The sequence below is a fragment of the Mustela nivalis genome, assembly GCF_964662115.1.
Source record: "Mustela nivalis genome assembly, chromosome: 12".
In the NCBI taxonomy this organism is placed as follows: domain Eukaryota; kingdom Metazoa; phylum Chordata; class Mammalia; order Carnivora; family Mustelidae; genus Mustela; species Mustela nivalis.
In genome coordinates, this window is record NC_139031.1 from 103,431,940 (window position 1) to 103,455,663 (window position 23,724).

The 23,724-nt window shown below is 40.1% G+C and overlaps 1 protein-coding gene across 4 annotated transcripts in view; it reads left to right on the forward strand.

Annotated features, from left to right (window-relative positions):
* VPS41 (VPS41 subunit of HOPS complex) overlaps window positions 1-23,724 on the forward strand; it is a 175,983-nt gene that overhangs the window by 37,755 nt on the left and 114,504 nt on the right. For all 4 annotated transcript variants that reach the window (XM_082692551.1, XM_082692549.1, XM_082692550.1 and 1 more), the window contains exon 4: window positions 6,000-6,077. In XM_082692551.1, coding sequence (XP_082548677.1) covers window positions 6,000-6,077 — 78 coding nt within the window. The remainder of the gene's footprint in view (window positions 1-5,999; window positions 6,078-23,724) is intronic.

Sequence of the window (23,724 nt, forward strand, 5' to 3'; positions counted from 1 at the left end):
GTTAGGAATCAGTAGAAAGGCCCCAAATGATTACTTATATGACCTGTGAGTGAATTCATATATTCCACATTTTAATCCTTGCCATAACAAAGCCCCCACAAAATCTGAGTCCAAGCTAAGTGCTATACAGCACCCTTAGTCTATTCTTATACCAAAATAAAATGTGTTGTAAGTAGAGTGCTGGAGACTGGGCCATTTGAACCATTGCCCTCTTCTTCCCCATGGACCCCACAAGTGAGGCAAGCCCCCAAGTCTGGTCCATCTCCTGGCTTTATCGTGTGTTACCAGCGGTGTTGCCTCATCCTCCTCCTTGCCCCTACCCTTCCTTTTTCTTTCAGGACTCGTTCTGCTGCAAACAGATTTTTGTATTCACTCAGCATGTTAATAGAATGCTTGTTTGCTCTTGCTTCCTCAGAAATCCCCTTCTTCGGGGCACCTCTTGTTAGGTTGTACTGCTCCTTCCCATGGTTGCCATCTTCCTGCTCCCATTGCTGTCATGTCCCAAATTCCTCTGTGCTTTGCTTCACTCCCTGAAGAAAGGCCTTGCTGTCCTTGCAGACCTTTACCTCTGCCTTGTCTCTGCTCTCCACCAGTAAGGCCACATCTGGACGGCATCCATACCTGGAATTTGAGGATCTTCCAGTGCACTCTCTGGTGACTCCTCTTATCCTTCAAGCCCTTGTGTTAATTTTACTACTAACCCCATTCTGTGACTGTAGGGAGCTCTGATCTTGAATTGGTTCTTTGTTTAATTTCTTATCTCTGTCAGGCGGTCAATTAGCTTTGCTTTCTACCTGCTTTCTACAGTTCACTTACGTCCCTGTTCTTTGTTATCCCCCTCAAGCCACTACAAACACTGTCGCAGATTTGTGTTTCATCAGTTTCATTAGTCCTTAGTCTGTCTTTCAGCCACCATCCCTTCACTCTGAGGATGCCATTTCCTTATAATTAAGAAAATCGAATCTCTCAGGCTTGAAGCCTCAGCTCCTGACCCCTTTCCCGTCTCATCTGGATTCATTCCCAGCCTTCCCACAGAGGCATTCTTCCCATTCAGAGGTCTTTTTGTCTACTGTTGATCTGCACCACATCTCACTCACCCCCCACCACTAGTGATGCTAACCCTAGCCCCACATCACCATGTATCTCCTTCTGTGTCTGTGGATTTGCCCATCTTGGATATTGCATAGACATGAAGTCATACACGTTGATTTCTTGTGTCTGGCTTCTTAGCGTCATGTTTTTGAGGTTCATGGGTCATGTAGCCTGGATCAGTACTTCACTCCTTTTTGTTGCCGAATAATATTCCGTTGTATGGACATACCACATTTTATCTGTCCATTCCCCAGCTGACAGATATTTTGCTGCTTTCAGAAGTGTGGATCTGACCTTTGTTCTACATAGAGGCTGAGAGAAGCTTTCTTAAAGCCTTTTTATCGTGGCACCATTCTTTCATTATTCTCTTGATCATTGCTATGATTCCCTTCTCGTTCTTTCACTTTTTCCTTCCCTCCACCTTACCTTCACGTGTTGGTATTCCCAGGATTTGGTCCATTGTCCACATTTCTGTTTAGTTTGTACTTTTCTTTATTTTAAATGTCATAATTCCTGTGATGACCTACACACTGACACCTCCCCAGAGTAGTGTGCTGCTTTATCCCCGTGCCTCTTGAACAGTTTTTACTTTTGTTCTGTTTGTACCTGAAACTCAGCACACCCATAATAATGCATCTTCTTTTCCATCTCTAATCTCTCTTCTGTTTTTGATCTCTATCCTATTTGGTGGCATCACAGTCTCTTGTCACCTAAGCCAAAGCTGACTTTCCTTTGCTTCTGCCCAGTCATTCCTAAGCCCTGATGATTTTCTCACTTCCCCTGCCTGCACTCACAGACCTCTCACTTTTCTGCTTTACAGCCTTCTGCCACCTGGTTGCCAGGATGATGTGTTGAAAATACAGGTTTAAAATCCTAGTGTGATTTTCACCATCTGCTACATAAAGTCTAAGCTCCTTACTGTGGTGTGTAAGGCCCCCTACGATCTTGCCCTCTCCTGCAATTAGCTTTCTGTCTTCCCACTTTTTTCTGCTTGGGTGGTGTTCTGGTAGCAACACATGGCTATATTTACTCGTAATGTCCCTTCTCCCATCTCACCTGCTTGAGTCCACTTCCATCCTGAGCCCTCATCTTTCAGTTCAGGCACTTGTCATTTCTCCCAGAACTAACACACACCTTGCCAGGCAGTCTGCTCTCCTACAGATTTGCTTTCACTCTGGTCCAGCCACAGCTTTCTATTTCTTTCTATTTCTGTTTCTTTCTATTAAAGTCATCTTCCAGAGGGTCAGATCTGATCATGTAATTCTTCCTAGAATTCTTGATTGTTTTCCTGGTGTTTCATGATTTGGACAGCCTCTCCCATACCCTTTTCCTCTTCTACCTTTCATCTCCACAAATATTCAGATGTTTCCTATTAACCAACCTTCCAGGCTCATCACTTGTCTCTTTCCCTGGGCACAAACTGGATGCCGCTGCCATGTATAACCACTTGTTATTTCTTAACTTTGTCCTGTGTGATTTTATGTGATTCCATACCTTTGAGCAAGTTGTATCCGTTCTGCTTGAAAATGGTCTTTACTACAAGACTGTCTGCCTCTGGGTCCGCTGTCTAACTCCTCCTTCAGAGTTAAGCATAGCTGATATTGGCCATGTTCCATAGGGTCTTAGAGATGCTGCCATTCTAAGCGTACCCTTTAAATTTAATTAATCAGTCTTTCTAATCTGTCTCCTTTATTATACCATTATACCTGCTTTTTATCTGAGCATATATGGTTGAATCTCTGAATGGATAAAAAGGAGAACAGTTTGCCTGCCAAGAGATCAAACTTTATTAACACCATAGTTAAACCAACTCGGTCAAGGAGCCTTCTGACAGTGGGAACTGTAATCAGTGCTGACTTGTAGAACACACGCTCCTAATCTGATGCCCATGTTTCTATTTATGAGGCTTCTGATCCAATGGAGAGTATTTTGGCTCTTAATTCCGGCCTTCTCTCTGCCACTGATTGACCATTTCCAGGGAAGTCACATCAACTCCCGGGACTTAGTTTCTCATGTTTAGTCAAAGACACTCCCTGCTCTGATGTTTTGAATACTGTAAAATGCCATGGGGAGAGTATAGATGACACTATACAGCTAATCACATAGGAAATGTACTCCTACTTGTTTCCTTTGTGGTGTCCAAAGCTTGTCACTTGTTCCTCTTGTTTACTTACACAAAGTCCACTCGATAAAAGTAGAAGCCATTATGCCAGTGGATGGGATGGGGCAGAAGGATTGGACATCCATCTGGTAGTTTATAAAAGGAGTCAAGTTTCTGTAAGTAAACATGAAGGAGGCTGATTAAATTATGCTTACTCTTTCTCCATCCAAGATTTTAAGTGTCCTCAGGTTAAAAAAAAATTAATACTTACAAAAACTCAAGGCTTTTAATGGCTACAAAGAGTCGCATTTCAAAGGATTTAAATATACTTTTGTGATTTGTGGCCAATTTTGCATTTTTTGTTCAATTTTCGAGTTATCAAAAACACTAGCAGGTGAAAGCATCAATAATTTCAGTAGTTAAATAAATTTTCTAAGACCTATACACTTGTCTTATCAGACTTTTTTTTTAAAGAGCAGTGAAGTTATTTATTTTGAAAAGGCAGCAGCAACAATTTAATCCAAATGATGAAACGTTTTAGTAAACAAAAGGTAGCTTGTCATAGAAACCACTGCATTTTTTAATTTTAATTTTAACTTTGGGGCAGGGAAGGGCAGAAGGAAGGAGAATCTTTTTCCTTTTTTTTTTTCCCTTCAATTTGACAGAGAGAGATCACAAGTAGGCAGAGAGGCAAGAGGCGAGAGAGGGGGAAACAGGCTCTCTGCTGAGCAAAGAGCCTATGTGGGGCTCGATCCCAGGACCCTGAGATCATGACCTGAGCCAAAGGCACTGAGGCTCCCAGACACCCCAGGAAGGAGAATCTTAAGCAGGCTCCACACCTGCCACATGGATCTCACATCCCTGCGAAGATCATGACCTGAGTCAAAGTCAGGAGTTGGACACTTAACTGACTGAGCTACCCATGCACCCTGAAACCACTAGATTTTTTTGTTCAGAAGTGAAGTAATTACAGTTTCAGGTTGAAACTATAAATTCAAAATAATTACTTTATGTTTTCTTTCCTAATTTCAAAAAAGGGAAAAGGAAGGAATTAATATTTGGGTACTCTGCATAGAACCTTTGAAACTTCTGATAAAATAAAGTGTCACTGGAAGCTCAAGAATGGCCTTCACAGAGGCATTGGAGAATCACCCAGTACTGAAGCACCTTTAGGATCCAAGCCCCTTTACTTTTCTAACAAACTAAATGCAGTATTTATGAGGAGAATCAATACTGTTGAATACTTGGGGTGTGGTGAGCTTTTAAGACACATTGTTTTATCATAGCCTCAGAAAGAGGCAGAGTATTTGTTTTTAGTTAGTATTATGCAGGTTTCTTTTCTTTTTTAAAATTCAGACATTGTCAGTGTCACTGTCAAAAGAAAATTACAACCATCTGAGCCATCTGAGTCCTCTGTTTCTGATTAGAATGTTCTTTTGCTTTGAATGCAACATTAGAATGTTTTTTTTGCTTTGGGTCCCGGTTTGATTTAAATATTCAGACTAATTTCCCCCTAGAATTACATCTTGCCCCTTCCTTCATGGGGCCTAGGCTTCCCGTTTCCAGCAGGTTTGCTGTCTGCCCTGGATGAGTAATCGGCGTGGCACCCGGTGCATTCAGGCAGGCCTGTGCGCTAGAATCGTCATACCTAGTTATGTCTGCACACCTGATGTTTTATTAACCAGTATTGATTTTTTTACCCGGGGGACTTTTTTCTTCCTGAAAAAAGGCAACCTTGCAGGAGTGAAAGGCATTGCAGGGGATGAATTTCTAATGAACCCCTTCTTTCCCTTTTTGTGACTTCTCTTTAATGTACCTTCATATTTTAAGTGCCTGAACTGAAATTTCATTTTAAGCAATTCCATTTTGATAAAATCCTTTTAAATCTTGACTTTCTGTAAGGTTATTTTTATAAAGATTGTGCTGCTTGACTGAAACGCTTAGTAGTGCCTGTAAATTTGAGCATTTCATTATAGGTTGCAATGAAGCATGCTCCCATGCAATGAAATACATAGAATTTGGAACTATTTGAGTAATGCCACAAGAAGTAAAAAAGAAGAAAAATCTCATATCATATTTCAAGTAGTCCTAAAGTTTCTCCATGTTTGTTTAGGGTTAGTTCAAAGAATTAAAGGAACAGTGGGAGGTATGAACTCTTTCATACTGTAAAATAAGTATGTAGCTCAGCAGTTATTTTGTGACAGAAAAGGATTTTTTTTTGCATTAGAATATAAACATTTACACTCAGTATTGTACATTAATTTTTATAGCAGCATCTAAATGCTAACTGATAATATGAATACTTCCAGGCTTTTTCATCTCTCAGCATGACTTAGATTTTCCTTTCTTTAAAAAAAAAAAATACATACTTTGGCATTTGTGCATGTATATATATTTGTTCAACTTAAATGATAGCACAGATTTACACATTTGCCATAAATTACATGGGGGTTAATCATTCCCTTCTGACTTGGAGCTCAACCATAGGTTGGTCATATTTTCCCAGCCGCACTGGAATCTGCAGCCTCAGTCCATCAGGCATTGTGTACGGACTGCATCCACACCATTAGTTGTCAGCAGATGAGGGTACTCATGAGTCATTCTGACAGCCGACTTGCACTCTCACAATAAAGTAGGCCCTGCTCTGTTATTTCCCTGAAGCCGGAATCAAGCCTTCTCCAAGGAGTGCATCCCTTGCAAGGTGTTGCTCATGGCTTATGCCTTCGGTCTTGACTTTGAAAATGGTTTGATTACTAAATGTGTATTAATGTACATTAATAAACTGACCCCTCTGTTCCTCTTGCAGTTTTTGGCACTGGGAACCCATTATGGCAAGGTTTATTTACTTGATATCCAGGGGAACATCACTCAGAAGTTTGATGTAGTAAGTATACAGTATCAAATAATGTATGAATTAGACTTTGTACTGAAAATTTATGCTTTACAGTATTAGCTTTAGCAGTTTGTTGTAATAATCTAAAGAAAGGGCCTTTATCAATTCAATCAGAGTGCTTAGAGTGTAACTCTGAATTTTATAGTATATGCTAAAAATTATAAATGTGAATGTAAAACGAAAGAGGTTTATAAATGCATAAATAAGCATATATATACATTTTATATTTTGACTTTGTACCTTTATATATAAACCCCATTTAAAAATTTATTTTTATAAATCTGTTGAATTAGGGGCGCCTGGGTGGCTCAGTGGTTTGGGCTGCTGCCTTCAGCTCGGGTCATGATCTCAGGGTCCTGGGATCGAGCCCCGCATCGGGCTCCCTGCTCCGCAGGAAGCCTGCTTCCCTCTCTCTCTCTCTCTCTCTGCCTGCCTCTCTGCCTACTTGTGATCTCTGTCTGTCAAATAAATAAATAAAATCTTTAAAAAAAAAATCTGTTGAATTATAACTCTTTGTTAAATAAATTAAAGTTAAATAGTTTTTTTTAGTTAAACAAATAAAAGACTTTATTATGGTCATCCATTTGACTTTAAATGAAGTATTTAAAATATTTCTACATGTGTTCTTTTCAAAATAGAACAGTGTGGAATATCTAGGGGAATTATAATACTAAAAGTAAAAGTACTGCTTTTATTAGTGAATACTGGTCCTAATTTACATATACAGGGGAAGTTGTGAAATCCTTAAAGTGTGAAGCTCCCTCATTTCGTCAGTTGTAAGTATGTGCCCCACTGTCTTCTCTAGATCCCAAGTGTGATGGAAGATTGATCACCTTGCTGGTTCAGTTTATCTCATCTAAATAGAGAAAGCTAATTTTTACGTGAATGTTTTGGTGCTTGGATTTTTGGGGGATTCTGTTGATTGAAAGTGAAGAGCTAAGCTTTTTAATTTTTTGGTTGTGATTTGGAATCACTGAGGATGAAGAAAATGTGGAATTTAAAGCTTGGTTATGGTGTTTAAGATGTTCCTTGAAAGGTTCAGGAGCATCTGTGGTTGCGTGTGTGTGAACATTCGGAGTGAGCAGGACACTCATATTAGGGACAGGTATTACATCAGCACTTGTTGAAAGATCTATTACGCGGGGTTGGTATAGTTTATAAAGGAGACCACAGTTTCTGAAGCTGGCACATTGTGTAGGAAAGAAGTAGGTTGCTTCATTTTACTTAAAAGAAACTGAACCGCTAAATGTTGACAGAATCTTGGGAACAGTCCAGGAAGGGACTTAACGCGCACGAATCGTACTAATACATCAGGCAAATTGCAGGTTCTTGTTTTGCTTCAGCATCTTTCAGACAAGAGGAATATATATTGGACCTCCATCTACGTTCCTGACACCCATCTTGGTGACTTAAATGTGTGTTCTTTCAGTTGCCATCTGTTCAGACATGTAGTTGATGCTGGGAAGAGTTCTTTTTCGCGGTGTTACCTGTAGCTCCTCACCATTAAAACAAAACAAAACAAAAACAACAAACAAAAAACAACCCAGTAAAATCTCACCTGTCTGTTCTCTTGAACTTCCTGCTCTAGGGAGAGGATTATGTGACAACTCTGTTTCTAAAAATGTCCTCTGAATATTGTATAGAAATTGCAGTGCTGGGGCGCCTGGGTGGCTCAGTGGGTTAAGCCTCTGCCTTCGGCTCAGGTCATGATCCCAGGGGCCTGGGATCGAGTCCCGCATAGGGCTCTCTGCTCAGCAGGGAGCCTGCTTCTCCTCATCTCTCTCTCTGTCTGTCTCTCTGCCTATTTGTGATCTCTCTCTCTGTCAAATAAATAAATAAAATCTTAAAAAAAAAAAAAAAAAAAAAAGAAATTGCAGTGCTTCATTACTGAGGTTCACGCACCTGTCTGCTGACTCCATTGCCAAAGGAGAAACCAAGACAAATGTTGTAGGAGTTTATTCGTGTCTTTGGTCACTCATTCATTCATTCAGTCTTTGTCTACACAGTATAACCCTTCACTTATATTCTTTCTGATGTCAGTTTTATGTCAAGTATATCCCATGTCCTCTTGCAGATAAGTTATGGTATCATCCTCCCTAAATTTGCCCACACCTTTTTCCTTTTTTTTTTCAATCTGCCCATGTGACATCTTCAAAAATAAGTTCTCTGGAGCCTTGCCTGCCCCCTTACCTTTTTTCTTATTTTTTCTGGCAGGAGAGGAAAACATTCTGATGGTATTTTGTTTATCAAAGAATTTGATAGTCTTCTGTAGAAAGGTTTTTCAGGAGACCCTGGCTTTTTTGTGAACATTACCATATTAGGCATTTGACTTTCGGGTAACACACATTGTCCTCTTTTGAAAGGAGCTTTAGTCTACAGCTTCTCATCTCCAAGTTTTTTCCTCTATTATTTTATTTTCCTGTTTCTGATGATGTGATTGCTTTGTGGGGCTCTCTGTTGCTCCTTTTAATAAAGGATTCTTTTGGTTCTAAAATACTATTATGAGTTGAATTTGCTGCTTTTCTTTCAATGTAATGGTTGCCATTTTAACCCAAAACTTTATTCTTCATTAGAAATGCAGGGAGAGTGAACAAATATTTTTAAGAATTAATGAATAAACACTCCTGGCTTTAGTTTTCACTTCTAAGTGGGAATAATTTAAGCAAATTAAAATTAGATAAGATAAAAAGATCTTAGGTTTGCACAGTGTTTATTTCCTCAAGCAGTATCTCTTCACCCCATTCACTGCATTTCTAGTTTTGATTGTGGTAGTTTTGTTTGGCAGGGGGCGGGGAACACAGAGGAATCTCTAACGAAGTTTCCCAAGGGAGTCTGCTATTTGAACTAGGGTGGAATCATTGCACTAGAGGCTGTCTGACTTTACTTTAAAAACATATGAGAAATAACCAAACAAATCATTCTGCATGTTGAAGAAAGATATTTGTTTTCCCATTAATATTTCAGGAGAAATACTGTGTGGTGTACAGTTCCACTTGTAGGTATATATTCAAGACAAATGAGTGCAGTGTTTATGTCCACACACACACACACTCACACACACACAATACAAAAGATATATAGGGGAGTGTTAAAGTAGTTTAATTCATAATAGCTCCAAACTAGAAACAACCCAAATATTCATCATTTGTCGAATGGATAAGTAAATTGTGGTGTATTCTGAGCAATTAAGAACAGACTGTCTATACACATAATAACATAGATGAATTTCACAGATTTAACATTCAGCCAAAGAAGCCGGACACAAATGTGTACACATTGTATGATTCCTTTTATATGATGGTCAAGAAAAGGTGAAATCAAACACTGGTGATAGAAATCAGATATTATTTTTTGGCCTGGGAGAGAGCACAGGAGAATCTTCTGGAATGCTGATAATATTCTCTATCATTTTGGCTTCCCATATACACACACATGTAAAAATCACTGAACTATGAATTGGAGATTTGTGGTCTTTAGTCTGTATTAATACCTCAGTAACACACACACACACACACACACACACACACGCACAGGTACCTGTACACTTTTTTGTATCTTTGCCCTTGAGCAAAATTCAAAATTCAGATTATCCTTTGTCTGTTGAAGCAATCCTTTCTTCTCCTCATTTCTAAATACCATCAAATTTGTTAAGTCAGTTTCCTGTTCAGGGATCTTTATATGAATGGATCATACCACTGAGGTGATTCCTACCCCTGTATATTCTTCTACAATTACCTAAAATGTAGATAAAGAGGATTCTGTGGTACCCAGCCATCTGTGACTGTTCTTTTGTTGGTTGAGCGTGAAAACCACCAAAATGATGCTTTGTTTTGCATGTGGATACTCATATTTCACAGTACTTATAAGAATATTCAGATATGCTAATGTTTTAACATGTTTTTTAGAGGTTATTTCTAGATATGACCTTATGTTAATTCAGATTTAATTGATAAAGTTCACTTCTCTTTGAACTCAGAGTAAAATGAAAGTGGGCCTAGTTTCCCATGTAAAATGCTCAGGTTGCTAGGAAAATTACCTTTAATATAGGTCAGGCCATATTACCCTGAAAAATGGCTGTCTTCATGAACTTACACAGTATATAACATAGGGCTTCAGAATTCTTAGGGGATCTCAGATACCTTCTAAATTTCCCTATGGTATCTATGCCCCTATAATGCCTTTAAATCATTGTAGTTACTTTCCCTTCAATAGCATCCACTTTCCTTAAGCTTATTAATTTAAGGCTTACTAATTAGGAGTATTACTTGGAAGTAACAAGCAAATTATTTTGGAGCATTGTTCTATATGTTTTAAATCTTTGTTCTCTTAAGTGTGCTAGAGGGAGAGCAGAGAGCTCCACTGACCAAACATAAATTTTCTGCTCTTTACCTTCATGTGTTTTTCTTCCTTTGCCTGAAATAGAAAATGATACAGCTTTGCTGTCATGGTGCCATGGCAGGAGACATCAGATAAATACCCACAAATGGATGGTTACAAAAGGAAAAGTATAAGAAAACAAAACAAAAGAGAACAGGGTTTTATTGGGCATTTTGCATTAAGATAAATACCAATTTTTCAACTGAATCTCTTAAGCGGTAGGTTCAGAATTCTTCATAAACTCCTGATAGCAGTTTATTGATGTTTCTATTCCTGTTCTTTTTTTTCTTTTTTCTTTTTTTTTTTTTTGGTTAGGGATTATACCAACACTGTATTTCTTACTGCTAATCTTTTGTACTTCCTCATGTTCATATGCTAATAAAATCCCAGATCTCTATCAGAATTTAAGTAGCTTTACAGGACGGTATCTGAACATCCCTTCTTCTAGGGGGTCTTCGTTTCTGTTTAATCTCCCACCGTCAGTTTAATCACTGCTTCTGAGAACAGTGGATGGCTCCTTAGGACTTCCCAGGTGCATCAGATCTCAAGATCCTGGTTGGTCATGTGGCCAAAGCTCCCTTTGTGATCTTTGTTTTCCTTCCTTTCTCCTCCAGTCATCTGATCCACTCACCATTGCCTGAGGATTGTCTCGGACCTGCATGCTTGTGTCCAGGCTTTTCATCACATCTTTCTGGAATGCCCTTCTTCCGTTGGTTCCATTCTTCCTTTTGAGATTTGAACCTTAACTCCTGCTTTTAGAAAGTAACCCTTTTATTCAATAGTACTTACCAAGTATTTAACATATACTCAGATTTTTCCTAGTTGCTCTGGGTGATTCAGAAAGTCATCAGAGTTTAGAAGCTGAGGAGACTTCGATCGTTCTAGATATAAAAGGTGCCAGGTAAGGAAGCCTGAAGGAAATTGGGCCGGGGCTGCTTTGATTCTATATTCCCTGCCCCTGTACTCCCTTGCTTTGTCTGGTTTAGTGTAGGCCTCCCTCACATACCTAGACAATCTGGCAGGTCATTTCCCTCTCCAGCTTTGAAAAGATGTTTCTGTGACTGCTTCCTGGGCCTCTGAATGAGCATGGTGTCATTTCTGTCTCCGGGCCATCTTTTGGATTGTACTCCTGGCCTTCTGCTTTCTTTGGCTTAGAAGAATTCATTTCTATTACAGATCAGCTCCTCTTTCCTGTGTATTGAGACGTAAACATTGTTTGCAGGATCATCCATCTTTATTTCATGTCTCAGGGAAAAGAAGTACTTATCTGCCATCTCATCTCTTTGCTAATGTAATCCTGAAAATTTAGTGTTCCTTTAAACTTCTTAGACTGCATTTGTAATATTCACAAACACCTTTTATCATTCGCATGATTTGATCTCCTCCTCCTTCGCATTATTGCCACATCTCGAACATGCAGTATTTTTGTTGAGATTATTTGCATCTGTCATTCTCCCCATAGAATGTGAGCTTCTTGAGGGCAGTTTCTGTGTCTGATTTAGCTCTGCATCCTTAGTGCTCAGCATTAAAAGTGAAAGATAGTGAGGCATTGATACAAGTTGGCTGAACGCTAACAGTTCCAAATCTGTAAAGTTCCTTCTATCTGGACGGTTTTCCAGATAAACAGGGGTTTACACCTTCCTTTGCCACAGCCAGATTATTGTGTATACATTATGGGAGATCAGACAGCCATGACCATTTCTTTAGAGTTAGTACAGATACCATACACTAGTTATTACCCTGAGGAGCCCAGCAATTTTGGGCTCATTCAAAATGTGGACAGGATAATATCGGGGTGACTGTTCATTAAAAGAGCCGTTGGAGCAGATCTAAAATAAAAATTGGAAGCTATCATTGAACAGAGAAACTCTGCTCTTGTCTGGGTCTCATGACATTCACCAACCTGAAGTAAACCCTATCTATAGTAGGCTCTGCCAGACTTGGCATCATTACTTGGGAAGCATGGCATTTATCTTTTGATAATATCAGAGCGGTGCATTGTTGGCTCAAATGTGTCAGTGTCTGTAATACCTGTTGAAGACTAATTGACAGGCCTCGGATTCTTAGGTATTAGAAGAATCTGTCTTCTATATTTGGACTCTGTATTTCGAATGATAAGAAATGTGTCAAATGAGTTGAGAATTACTTAAGTGGAACTCATTCTAACTGATGCCAAGGAAAATCTTATTTCCAATTTTCTACATTTTTGTATTAAATCATCTCCAGTTTGTGGATTATTTATAGATAGCTTTGTAACTTTGGTAGCTTCTATGCACAGAGGTGACTAAGAAAACATACTCATCTTAAAGGATGCTTCTGTCACTTAGAACAGTTGAAGTGTTATGCAACACATGGTAATATTGGACTTCTTAGTGGTAACTGCATTTGGACAAATATCCCCTAAATAGCTGAAATTGAAAGTATTTCTTCACTGAATGAAATCACCCTGGTACTCCACACATTTCAAAGTCAGAGTTGTAGTGATTTGAACTTTTTGGAACATGACCATGACTCAGACTGGAGCCTGGCGGAAAACCCCTAGACTCCGTTCTGTAGTAGAAGGGATCCGCCGTCTGGTGCTTCTTGCTTTGGAAGTCGGGCACCTGTCGAAAGTGAGCACATTGGAAGGATTATAAACAATGTGGAGACTCAGAGGATGTGGTTAACATGGCAAGTGGGAAAAGCGATAAGTTAAGGTGAATCTTGACAGGTGAATGAGAATTTCTCAGTTGTTGAAGTGGGTCTGGATAGGGTGATGCCTTCATACACAACAGGGAATCTGGAAGGGCAAGGAACATTTATCACAGCCTTTTTATCTACATATGTATTTTGTCTTTCCACTAGTGGCTTTTGAGTAGGGGAATAGACAGGGGAAAATGGTGAGATGCAGTGAGAGAGACTTCTTCAGCAGGTTTAGCAGAAGGACCAAAGGGGAAAGGAAGGGAGTGTTTTCATGAGAGTGTCTTCATGGTTACTGGCTTTGGGGTTGAGAGTGTTTAGGGAGCTAAATGAAACCATTAGAGTGATGTTAAATCAGATGACATGGACCAGAAGGCCGGGGCTTTTATATATGTGTCTGTGTATAACAGATAATATCACAGATAATCTGTGATAACAGATAATTTATACCTTGAGTTAGTGCTATATTACTTTTTCCTTAAACAAGTTCTCATTTTCTGTTTGAACAGCTTTGCTTTATTAGCCTTTTCTAGAAATTACTTATTTGCCTAAATTCCCAAGTATTTTTCATTTGATGGAATCATGATATATTCTGATAATTGGGAACCTAAAGAGTATTTAGTCATCTCCCCACCCAAGACAGGAAATTTTTCAAAAGTGTTCTTGTCATTTGCTTGTTCAGTCCTTCTTCTATACCTCCAGGAAGAGGAAGTGTATCGCTTCTGGGGGCAGCTATTAGGTCAGAACACTTTAGGTTTTGTTAGTTGATAGCAACAAAACAAAGTAAAATGGAAGAATATATACCACTAACAACCTCTTAGATCGGCTAAAATGACAAAGACTGACCATCAGTACCAGGTGTTAGTAAGCATGTGGAAAAACTGAAACTCACTTACACTACTGGTGGAAGTGGAAAATGGTAGAACCGGCTTGGGAAGGCAGTTTAGCAGTTTTCAGAAACATTAAACATAGACCTACCCTGTGATCTAGTCCCTTGACCCTGAGGAAATGAAAGCATACACTTGTACAATGACTTGTGTGTGAAAGTTCACATGTAGATGGACAGGGGAGTGGATAACCAAAATGTGGTTTAACCATACAGTGGCATTCTGCTTATCAGTAAAAAAGGAATGAACTATTGATACATGCTACCACATGGAAGAATCTCAGATCCATAATGTTAAGTGAAAGAAGTCAGACTGAAAAGCTTATCTATTATATGGTTCCATTTATAGAAAATGCTGGAAAATGCAAACAAATCTAGAGTGACAACAAGATCAGTGATTGCTTTGAGAGATGCAGAGGGCTTATAAAGTGTCATAAGGGAACTTTTTATTGATTTTGGGGAGGGTTTCACGAGTTTGTATATACGTCAGGACTTATCACATTTGCACTTTAAATATGTGCAGCTTATTGTATGTCGGTTGTATCTGAGGAAAGCTGTTAAAAAAATCCCTAACTATAGAAAGACAAGCTACAGAAAAAAATGGAATAATGTGTTCCAGGAGGTGATATTTACACATCAAAATATTTATTTCCACTTATGTAAGCCCAAATCATTGGGTATTCTTTAAGGCGCTTGACATTTATAAATGGCACCCCATAGAATGGGATCTAGATTATTTAATTGCTGGCTTCTTTGGCTTTTCTTTAAATTATGAGTCAAAAGACAAATACTGTCTTCTATAAATTTTTATATATAACTTCTTTATTTCCAACCAATGATGTATGGCGGGGAAAAATACCAAAAGTTTAGCTTCCATGAGAGGTAGAAGAATTTTACCAATATTATCAACGTCTTTTTCCTATTTTGGTCTGTTTTATGTAAGTACTATGTGTTCTGTATTGCATATTCCTTTTTGGGAGGAGCATCACCTTTTACAGAAATGATATAGTGAGTGAGGGTGCAGTCACTGGGCAGGTAAGGATTTGTTTTCTGTTTCTGCATAGCATGGGTACTCTCTTTCAGGTGAGATAAAAATGGGTTTCTTTGAAACAATGGAGTGAGCACCTTCTATGCTAAGTATCTTGTTGGGGCGTACCTAGTTAGCAGAAAGGCAACCAGTATTTTGTTAATTTTTTAGAAGAGTTTCATCTCAGAATTAAATGCCCTGTGAGGTAGTGAGGTAGTCTAAAAATCTAATTCCGTTTTCCTTTAGTGGAAAAAAATTGAATACATTAGGGCACTTTCCTTACTCGATGATAGAAACCCAATTTTTCCAGGCTTAATGGACAGTAGGAAATATTGGCTCCTGTTGTAAATCAAGTTGAAGTGGGGATGCCAGGCTCAGAGGTACCCATCTGAGAAGACCCATATGGTACCCATCCCTGGGATAGGCTCTCTTCATCTCGTGAGCATCACGGTTAGTCCACAGCCCAAGACTGATGTTAGGGCACTATCATCCTCATAAGCGAAACAGGACTCCTTCCTCAGTAACTCTGGCAGGTTTGATGGGCCTGGTTGGGTATATAATTCTATCTGAAGCAGTCGCTACAGGTATTTAATAGGAAGCTCTGGCCAAGCTTGAGTTGGGAGGAAGTATTGGATGGGGGAAGGAGGGAGCCCCATTCTAACACAATCCATTTCTTGAAGTAAAAAGCTGGTCTGTTACTGCCCAGAGCTGTCCAGGAGCCAACTTCCCAGTGCCTAATCCGCTTACTGCCCAATGCTCAATCTAGGAGTGATACTGGGGTGAACAGCCTTGGGTGGGCTGAAGACTCTGGTGACTGAGTCTTTGAACACATCTTTGGGGTGAAATCACTCGTTCAGATGCTATGAACACTTTGAAGGTTTTGCATTTCAGTATATTTAGATTATACCAAATTGTACTCCTGCCAGCCCTGTATGTGTATACGTCGCTGTATCTTGTCACCAGCATTAGCTGTTATCATTCAGAAATTCTCTGCCAGGAGACGTCTGGGTGGCTCAGTTGGTTAAGCCACTGCCTTCGGCTCAGGTCGTGATCCCAGGGTCCTGGGATCGAGTCCCGTATCGGGCTCCTTGCTCAGTTGGGAGCCTGCTTCTCTCTCTGCCTTCGCCTGCCACTCAGCCTGCTTGTGTGTACTCTCTCTCTCTCTGACAAATAAATAAATAAAATCTTTAAAAAAAAAGAAAAAAAGAAATTCTCTGCCACTTAGATTTCTAGAAAATGGGAATTTATTGATTCACTTTGTATTTTTCTGGTTACTAATGAGACTCTTTACTCTTTTGGGAATTGTTAGTTCATATACTTTGTGAGTATTTGTGTAAAGTTCTAAATTGATTTGTAATTACAAAGTTCACTGTTTACAAGGAAAAATAACAACATTGATCAGGGTGGATTGTGTGAAGGCTCGAAATCAGAAGTCGCAAGTCAAATTTAATACTTGCCAATAAGTCTTTCTATTAAATGAAACTGATGATTTGCATTTAGGACTTCATCCATCTTCACACTAAATTAATACTTTAAATCTCAGCTTTTTTTTATTGTTTTTGTTCATTTACTTGTTTTTTTACGTTCTATAGAAGCTATAATCATAGGGTGTTTGTAGCAAATGTTAACCACATATTTTTGTTAAAATATTCCTTCTACAATGAGCTCTTAGACATTGGTGAGGAAAACATAACCCAGAAAGAAACTGAAACTGGACAAAGAGATGAACAGGAAGTTCTCAGATGGAGAACCCCATGTGTCTCCAATAACCACATGACAGGATGCCCAGTTTCTCTTCAGGGAGAATAGTCAGGGAAATGTGAAATTTTCTGAACCATAAGATAACCATTTCACACTCATCAGTTTGGCCAAACCCTTAAAAGTCTGATGAGTACCAGATACCAGACACGGGTCGGGGGCCAGGGAATTGGGCGCTCTCTTCGGGTGGCTAAAAATAAGAGTCTGGACACATCTCCTTGTCAGAAGCATGGCAGATGCCTTAATTCCATATTTGTGATATTTTCAGTTCAGAAGCTTTTCATATGAATGCAGTAAATATGTATTAATCTAATCACTTACAGTTAATGTTTTTTAGTCTTCTGGGGGAAAAATATTTTGCCCTTACTAAGTCATAAAGATATCTTCTGTATAAAGTTTTCCTTTTTACTTTTAGCTTTTTGTTCTTCCTCAAGAAAAAAAAAATTCTCACTGTTCTGTGAAGACAAGAATTTATTCCTTGGCATCAAGATGGAGTCTGCAGTCCTTGCTGGGGGCAGGGGGTAGGGGTGGGGGTTACACAAAAATTTGCAACCCCCTGAACCTGCTGGTTTCCATTTTCTTTCCCCTTTGGACCTTGACTCAGATGCATTATTGGAAATGCAGCTAGCCCGCAACAGGTGTGGGAAGAGAAGCACTGACTGGATGGTTGGAGATGAAGGCAGACAGGGCAGCGAAGCCCAGCAGAAGGGAGGCTGGGTTGGCAGGATGTGGTCCTGAGGTGGGAGACAGGCTGTATGGCACCGTGGTTGCTGGCCAGGCATGGGTTCTGTCTCCCCATGTTCAGTAGTTTGGGCAGGTTATTTATCCTGGCAGTTTCTCGTGAAATGTAGAGCATATCCCACCCTGGAGCAGTATGATTAATTTGAGGATTATTTGAGATACTGGTGTAAAATATTTAGTGCAAAGCTCAGTATCCCATCACGAGGAACCAGATCAAGCCAAGCATCTGTCCGCCGGCATTTATGACACTTCCGAAAGAGAGCCATTACTTCTTTTAATTCATTGATAGGATTCACCTTAACTGTGTTCATTGTGTATAGGACTTGCAAAGTTAGAAGAAGGAGGGACAAAGAAAAGGAGAAAAAAGGGAAAAGGGAAGAAAAAAGAGAAACTTCCTCAACATACTCATTTTTATAGACTAATCTTGCTGCCTGCTTCATCTCATCCATTGTTTATTTGGGGCGTGGGTCCCTTTTATAGCTTGTCACAAAGAGGTTTATTTCTCTGGTGTTGTGGGAACACGCTTACTTGAGTACTGATACTCTGTCAAATGTTCCCGGTGCAGGTCTGGTGAGCTGACTCCAGGAATTTCTTTTTAGTGTAGAGGCATTCCAAGTTCATTTACAAGGTGCTTCTTTTGAGAACTGTGGAGAGATGACCATCTGCTTGGAAAATGCCTTAGCGGAGAATTGATAAAGCAATGTTTTTACACTGGAGAGCCTTATAACAATCTCTGTGGTGAAAGTACAGCTGCATTGGTGAAATTTCAAGTGGTCTTTCTTCATCTTATGTCTGAAAAATAAGGCGTTTTCTATTTGATTAATAACTTGGTCTCTGTCATTTAAATGATATGTTGACCTTTTTAAGAGAAGTGATTTTTTTTTTTCCCCTCAACCTGTGGAAGCACAAAGCCTTTCTCAAATGTTTTTAGGTAAAGAGAATGCATTAGCGCTGTTGCTATTATTCAGTTATAAATGAGAGAAAAGTAAGAACATCTTTATTCCTTATAGATTTTGCATTAAGCACTGATGGTATCATCAGTGTGCATATTGAGAATTATGCAGGGTTATCTGTGGGCCCCAGTGGGATGTTCATATTAGCATTGCCATCATCATGGATTTGCACTCTGTTGGTCTTTCTGGACCTGCTTTTGGTGATGAAGTTTGTTCTCCAAGGTGTACGTAGGAGACGCATAGGGCTTGTCCAGTCTAAGGGGTATCCCTCTAAGACTTAATTTTAAAGAATATGGGCATCTGGGTGGCTCTGGTCAGGTCATGAGCCTAGGGTCCTGGGATCAAGCCCCATATCAGGCTCCTGGATTAATAGGAAACCTGCTTCTCCCTCTTGTATTCCCTCTCTCGCAGTCTCTCTCTCTGTCAAATAAACAAAATCTTAAAAAAAAAAAAAAAAGAATAGAAATATGCTTGTTTCTTTTCTAGTTACGTGGTTGTGGGGCTGACAGTCCCATTTCTGTTGTATTAACTCTTCTAGAAAAAACTTATGTGCTCTGGGGAAAAAATGAATTATATTTTCTGGAATTGTAGCATTAGAACCCTGTAGTCTAGGAACTTCAGGGCTGCCTATAGAGGATACCTTGTTCATGGTGTCCCCCTTCAGCTGAATTTCTTTGGGTATTAAAACATCAGTATTTATTTCTGTGCTAAAGTATCATTTAAAATAATTTAGATGAGTTGGGTTATGTGATGCATGGAGACATCTGTGTTGGGAATTACCACTAGAATAGAAGGGACTGCTCTGTCCTTCTCTGCTGAGTCCTGGCTCCCCCACCCGACTGCACTCAAATGCCCCCCCCCCCCCCCAGCGAGGTCCTGCTCTTGAATTTGACCCTGTATCTTTTCTTTTTTTTTTTTTATTCATGTTTGTTTGTTTGTTTTTTAAAGGTTTTATTTATTTATTTGAGAGAGAGACAGAGAGAGAGCATGAGAGGGGAGAAAGTCAGAGGGAGAAGCAGACTCTCCAAAGAGCAGGGAGCCTGATGTGGGACTCGATCCCAGGACTCTGAGATCATAACCCGAGCTGAAGGCAGTCGCTTAACCAACTGACCCACCCAGGCGCCCTCGACCCAGTATCTTTTGAAGGTCCTTGTTTCTTTATCAGCGGGTGGAGTGGGTCAGACAAGGTATAGTCTCTTTTTGAATCTAAACACTATAGCCAAGAAGAAGCTCATCTTTGCCTTATCACAAAGACTAGGCTTTTCCAGGCCCCTGCTGGATGTCATGTCTTTAGAAGGCTCCATTCTTTTCTCCTCCGGATTTGCTTCCATCTCTGGGATGTTTATCCTCCATGTGCCTCCATACCTTGTATATCCCCTGAGATTCTTTTCTGAGCTCGTTCTTTCTTTTGCTCCCTCTTTATATCGCCACCACTCTTGGTCAAGTATTTATTGAAACTCACTTGGGTTATTGCAGTGAAACCCAGCTGATCTCCCTGCCTCTTACCCCCCAACCTCCCCCCCACCAAATCCATCCTTCACGCAGCTGCCCAAGCAGTCTTCCCAGGGGAAAGCTGGGATTCTGTTATTCCTGTCCCCGAAAACACTTGTGTGCCCCCTTGATGCCTGAGGAATAAAACAGAGCTCCTCTCTGCAGCCCCCAGGCTTCCGCTGTCTCGGCGACAGGATTGCCTGTCATTGTGGCCTGAGGTGTATCCAGACGTTATGCTTTAGCTCTTGCTGCCATGTGTTTTCCTGTCTTTGCCTATGGAAATGCTCCGTGTCCCACCTTCTTTATGACAGCTTTCTGGATGACCCCACACAGAAGAGCGCCTTTTTCATATTCATTCACTGATTGCTTCTTACTCCTTCAGTCAACATTTTGTAAGTAGGTCCATGGATTATAAAGAATGACAAAACCCCTGTTCTCAGGTCGAATAGGTTGTGGAGCTAGTCATATAAATAATGATCTGTAATATGGTTAAATGCTAAAATAGAATGTCACAAAGTGCTGGATTCCCAGAGCCTGTGTACACAGACACGTTGAAGGCAGGTGCTGTTTGTCCACTTTTTCTTTAATCTGTTTTGTATCATGGAGGGTGTCTGGTAATATTGGTTGCTCCTTTGTGAAATGCATTTATTAGTAAATTTCTCTTCTGCACTATTCCCTCACTAGGCTGATGACTTTGAATTTCTTTGGCAGCTCTGCTTTCCTTTATCACTCTTTTTCTGTGTCTTTGTTGGATTCATGTATAAGTAGGGACAAATAACTCAGTTTAAGAACACATCATTTTCTGTCATACTTCACATATTATTATGTTTCACCATTTTGAAAACTGTCAGTTGTATTTCTTTCCAGGTCATTTATGTATGTAACACATGTTTATTCTTTTAACAGTGGTTTTCCAGCAAAACAGACTGTTTCACATAAATGGCATCATGAACTCGGCACCGTGTTGGGTCGTGGGTCAGTGCTCAGTAATTCTGGGGTGGATACTAGCAAAAGACACTTGGCTTGCTCCTTATGCTGTTGCTCAGACTGATTTCCTATTAAAGTTTTCCTCACTCAACTGTCAAAGTTAGTACCCGAGGCATCAGAAGGAGACTTAGCCAAAATGCCCCCTCTGAATTATTCAGCAGATGGGCATTGCAGGCTCTGGGGAGAACAAGCTTGGGGACGGCTGCAGGTCTGTAGTGGCCCTGAAAGGTTATAGTCCTAAATAGGAACAGCTCTTCCGTGGGCTGCCAGCCTCATAAGGGCAAGGCCCACATTTACTGTGTTCACCTGGCATCCAGCACCTTCCCTGGAGTGTGAATGAAAGAGGACTAAATAAATACCTAAATAACAGTAGACCAAAAGCCTGACTTGGCCTTAGACTGAAGCCGTGTTTTCATCCATGCCCAGGTTGGTGAGGCCTTGTGTTGAGCAGATATCCTGTGCAAGCCTGCCTCCTGCCTCTTGTTGGTGGGGACGTAGCCGGTGCGGGCAGAAGATGCAGTCAGCTCTAGGAATTAGCAGTGTACCGGCTTCTTAGGAGGCAATCCCTTCTAAATCCTCCCTGCGCTTTTAAAGGTTGTCAGGATTTAGAACACGAACATCCATGTAATAAGTCTTCTGCAGGCTGGAAGGCCATTCTCTGCTCCTGCCTCCGTTGTCCTGACCTGGTAGGGTATGGCTATGGGCGGGAGGTCTGAGTCTGTCACCAGCCGGCAGTCCCCGAGGACTGTGGGGTCTGGGTGCTGGCAGATGCAGCAGTCTGGGCTCTGATGAGTCAGATGAGGTGGTAAATGCTACTGTCCCTTTTTCCAGCATCAAAGTCACCCCCACTGTGCTCTTGGGGAGGTGGTGAAAACGCTTGATTAGGGGATACTATTTAATTCTTTCTTTAAGATTTTTATTTATTTGAGAGAGAGAGAGGAAGGAAGGAAGGAAGGAAGGAAGGGGAGGAAAGGAGGGAGGGTAGGAATAGGGGGAAGGAGAAGCAGACTCCTTTCTGAGCATGGAGCCCGATGGGGGGCTCTAATCCCCTGACCTGAGTAGGAATCAAGAGTAAGATGCTTAACTGACTGAGCTACTCAGGTGCCCCAGAGGATACTCTTAAAAGGTCTAAGTATTTAGGAATGTTTCAGTGGCTTGCAAAGACTGACTGATAAGCAGTCTTAAAAATGCAGAAAATTTAAGCTCAAGTTAAAACCGCCATGACACAATGAATGGACAGAATTCTTTTCTTTCCCAACAAGGTGACTCTTCCTGAGAACTTCTTTCCATTCTTCTCATTCCCAAGACTGTCAAGGATTTTTTACTTCTTGAGGTGCCTGGGTGGCTCAGTGGGTTAAAGCCTCTGCCTTCAGCTCAGGTCATGATCCCACGGTCCTGGGATCGAGCCCCACATCAGGCTCTCTGATCAGCAGGAAGCCTGCTTCCCTCTTTTTCTGCCTGCTTGTGATCTCTGCCTACTTATGATCTCTCTCTCTGTCAAATAAATAAAATCTAAAAAAAAAAAAAAAAAAGAAGTTTTTACTTCTTTTAGATGATTTTCAAGACACTAGTTAGAGTTTAAATCATTTTCTGGGACATTGATTTTCTAACAGGGTAATTTCAGTTTTTGATCATTAAAATACAAGTTAAATTTAAGTAGCAAATTAGAGATATTTAATACATTTGTTTTTTCCTACCAAACAGTATTTTTTTTTAATTTTTATTAAAGGTTTTATTTATTTATTTGACAGAGAGAGAGAGACAGAGATCACAAGCAGGCAGAGAGGCAGGCAGAGGCAGAGAGAGAAGCAGGCTCCCCGCTGAGCAAGGAGCCCGATGCGGGGCTCTATCCCAGGACCCTGATCATGACCTGAGCTGAAGGCAGCGGCTTAACCCACTGAGCCACCCAGGCGCCCCTCAAACAGTATTTTTGTGGAAGTTACAGAATATTTATTAAGGCTATCAGGAGATGTAGACAATGTACTCTCTCTTAAGGTAATTTAATATTTACTCAGAGTTTTGCAGCATCAGAAAAAAGCTTTGATGAACCATAAAGCTACTTGAATCATGGAAGGAAATGTTCTGTCGTTCAGTAGGCTGTGATGGCTGGGAGGGTATTTTGGAATTCTTGCATTAGAAATACAATGGACACTACCTCAAATAGCAGACATGTAATTGTTTCACATTAAAATAACTGTGCTTAATATTTTAACTAACATATAAGTTGTTTAAAATACTTTTTGCTCAGAAATCAACCTTGTTTACATAATAGGTTAGTACTTTGTTTTTAGAGTATGCAGTTTCATTTTTTCAAGCTTTATTGCAATATAATTGATGTATAATATGTAAGTTTAAGGTGTACAGTGTTAATGAACTGACACACACATATTTCAAAATGTTTACCACAGTCAGGCTAACTTCTGCCTCATATAATTACCATTTGATGTTGTTATGGTGAGGACATTAAAGCTCTTCTCTCACAGCAACTATACAGCAACTGTATAAGAACACAGTATTGTTTACTACAGTCACCATAGTGTACTGGAGAGCCCCTGAACTTCCTCATCTTATAACTTTGTACCTTTGACCAACATCTCCCTATTTCCTCACCCCCTCATCCCTGCAACCGCCATTTTACTCAATTTCTAGGAATTTGGGTGTTTTCAGATTCCACATATAAGTATTTGTCCTTTTTGGTGTGACTTACTTAGCATTATGCCGTCAAGGTCCATCTGTGGG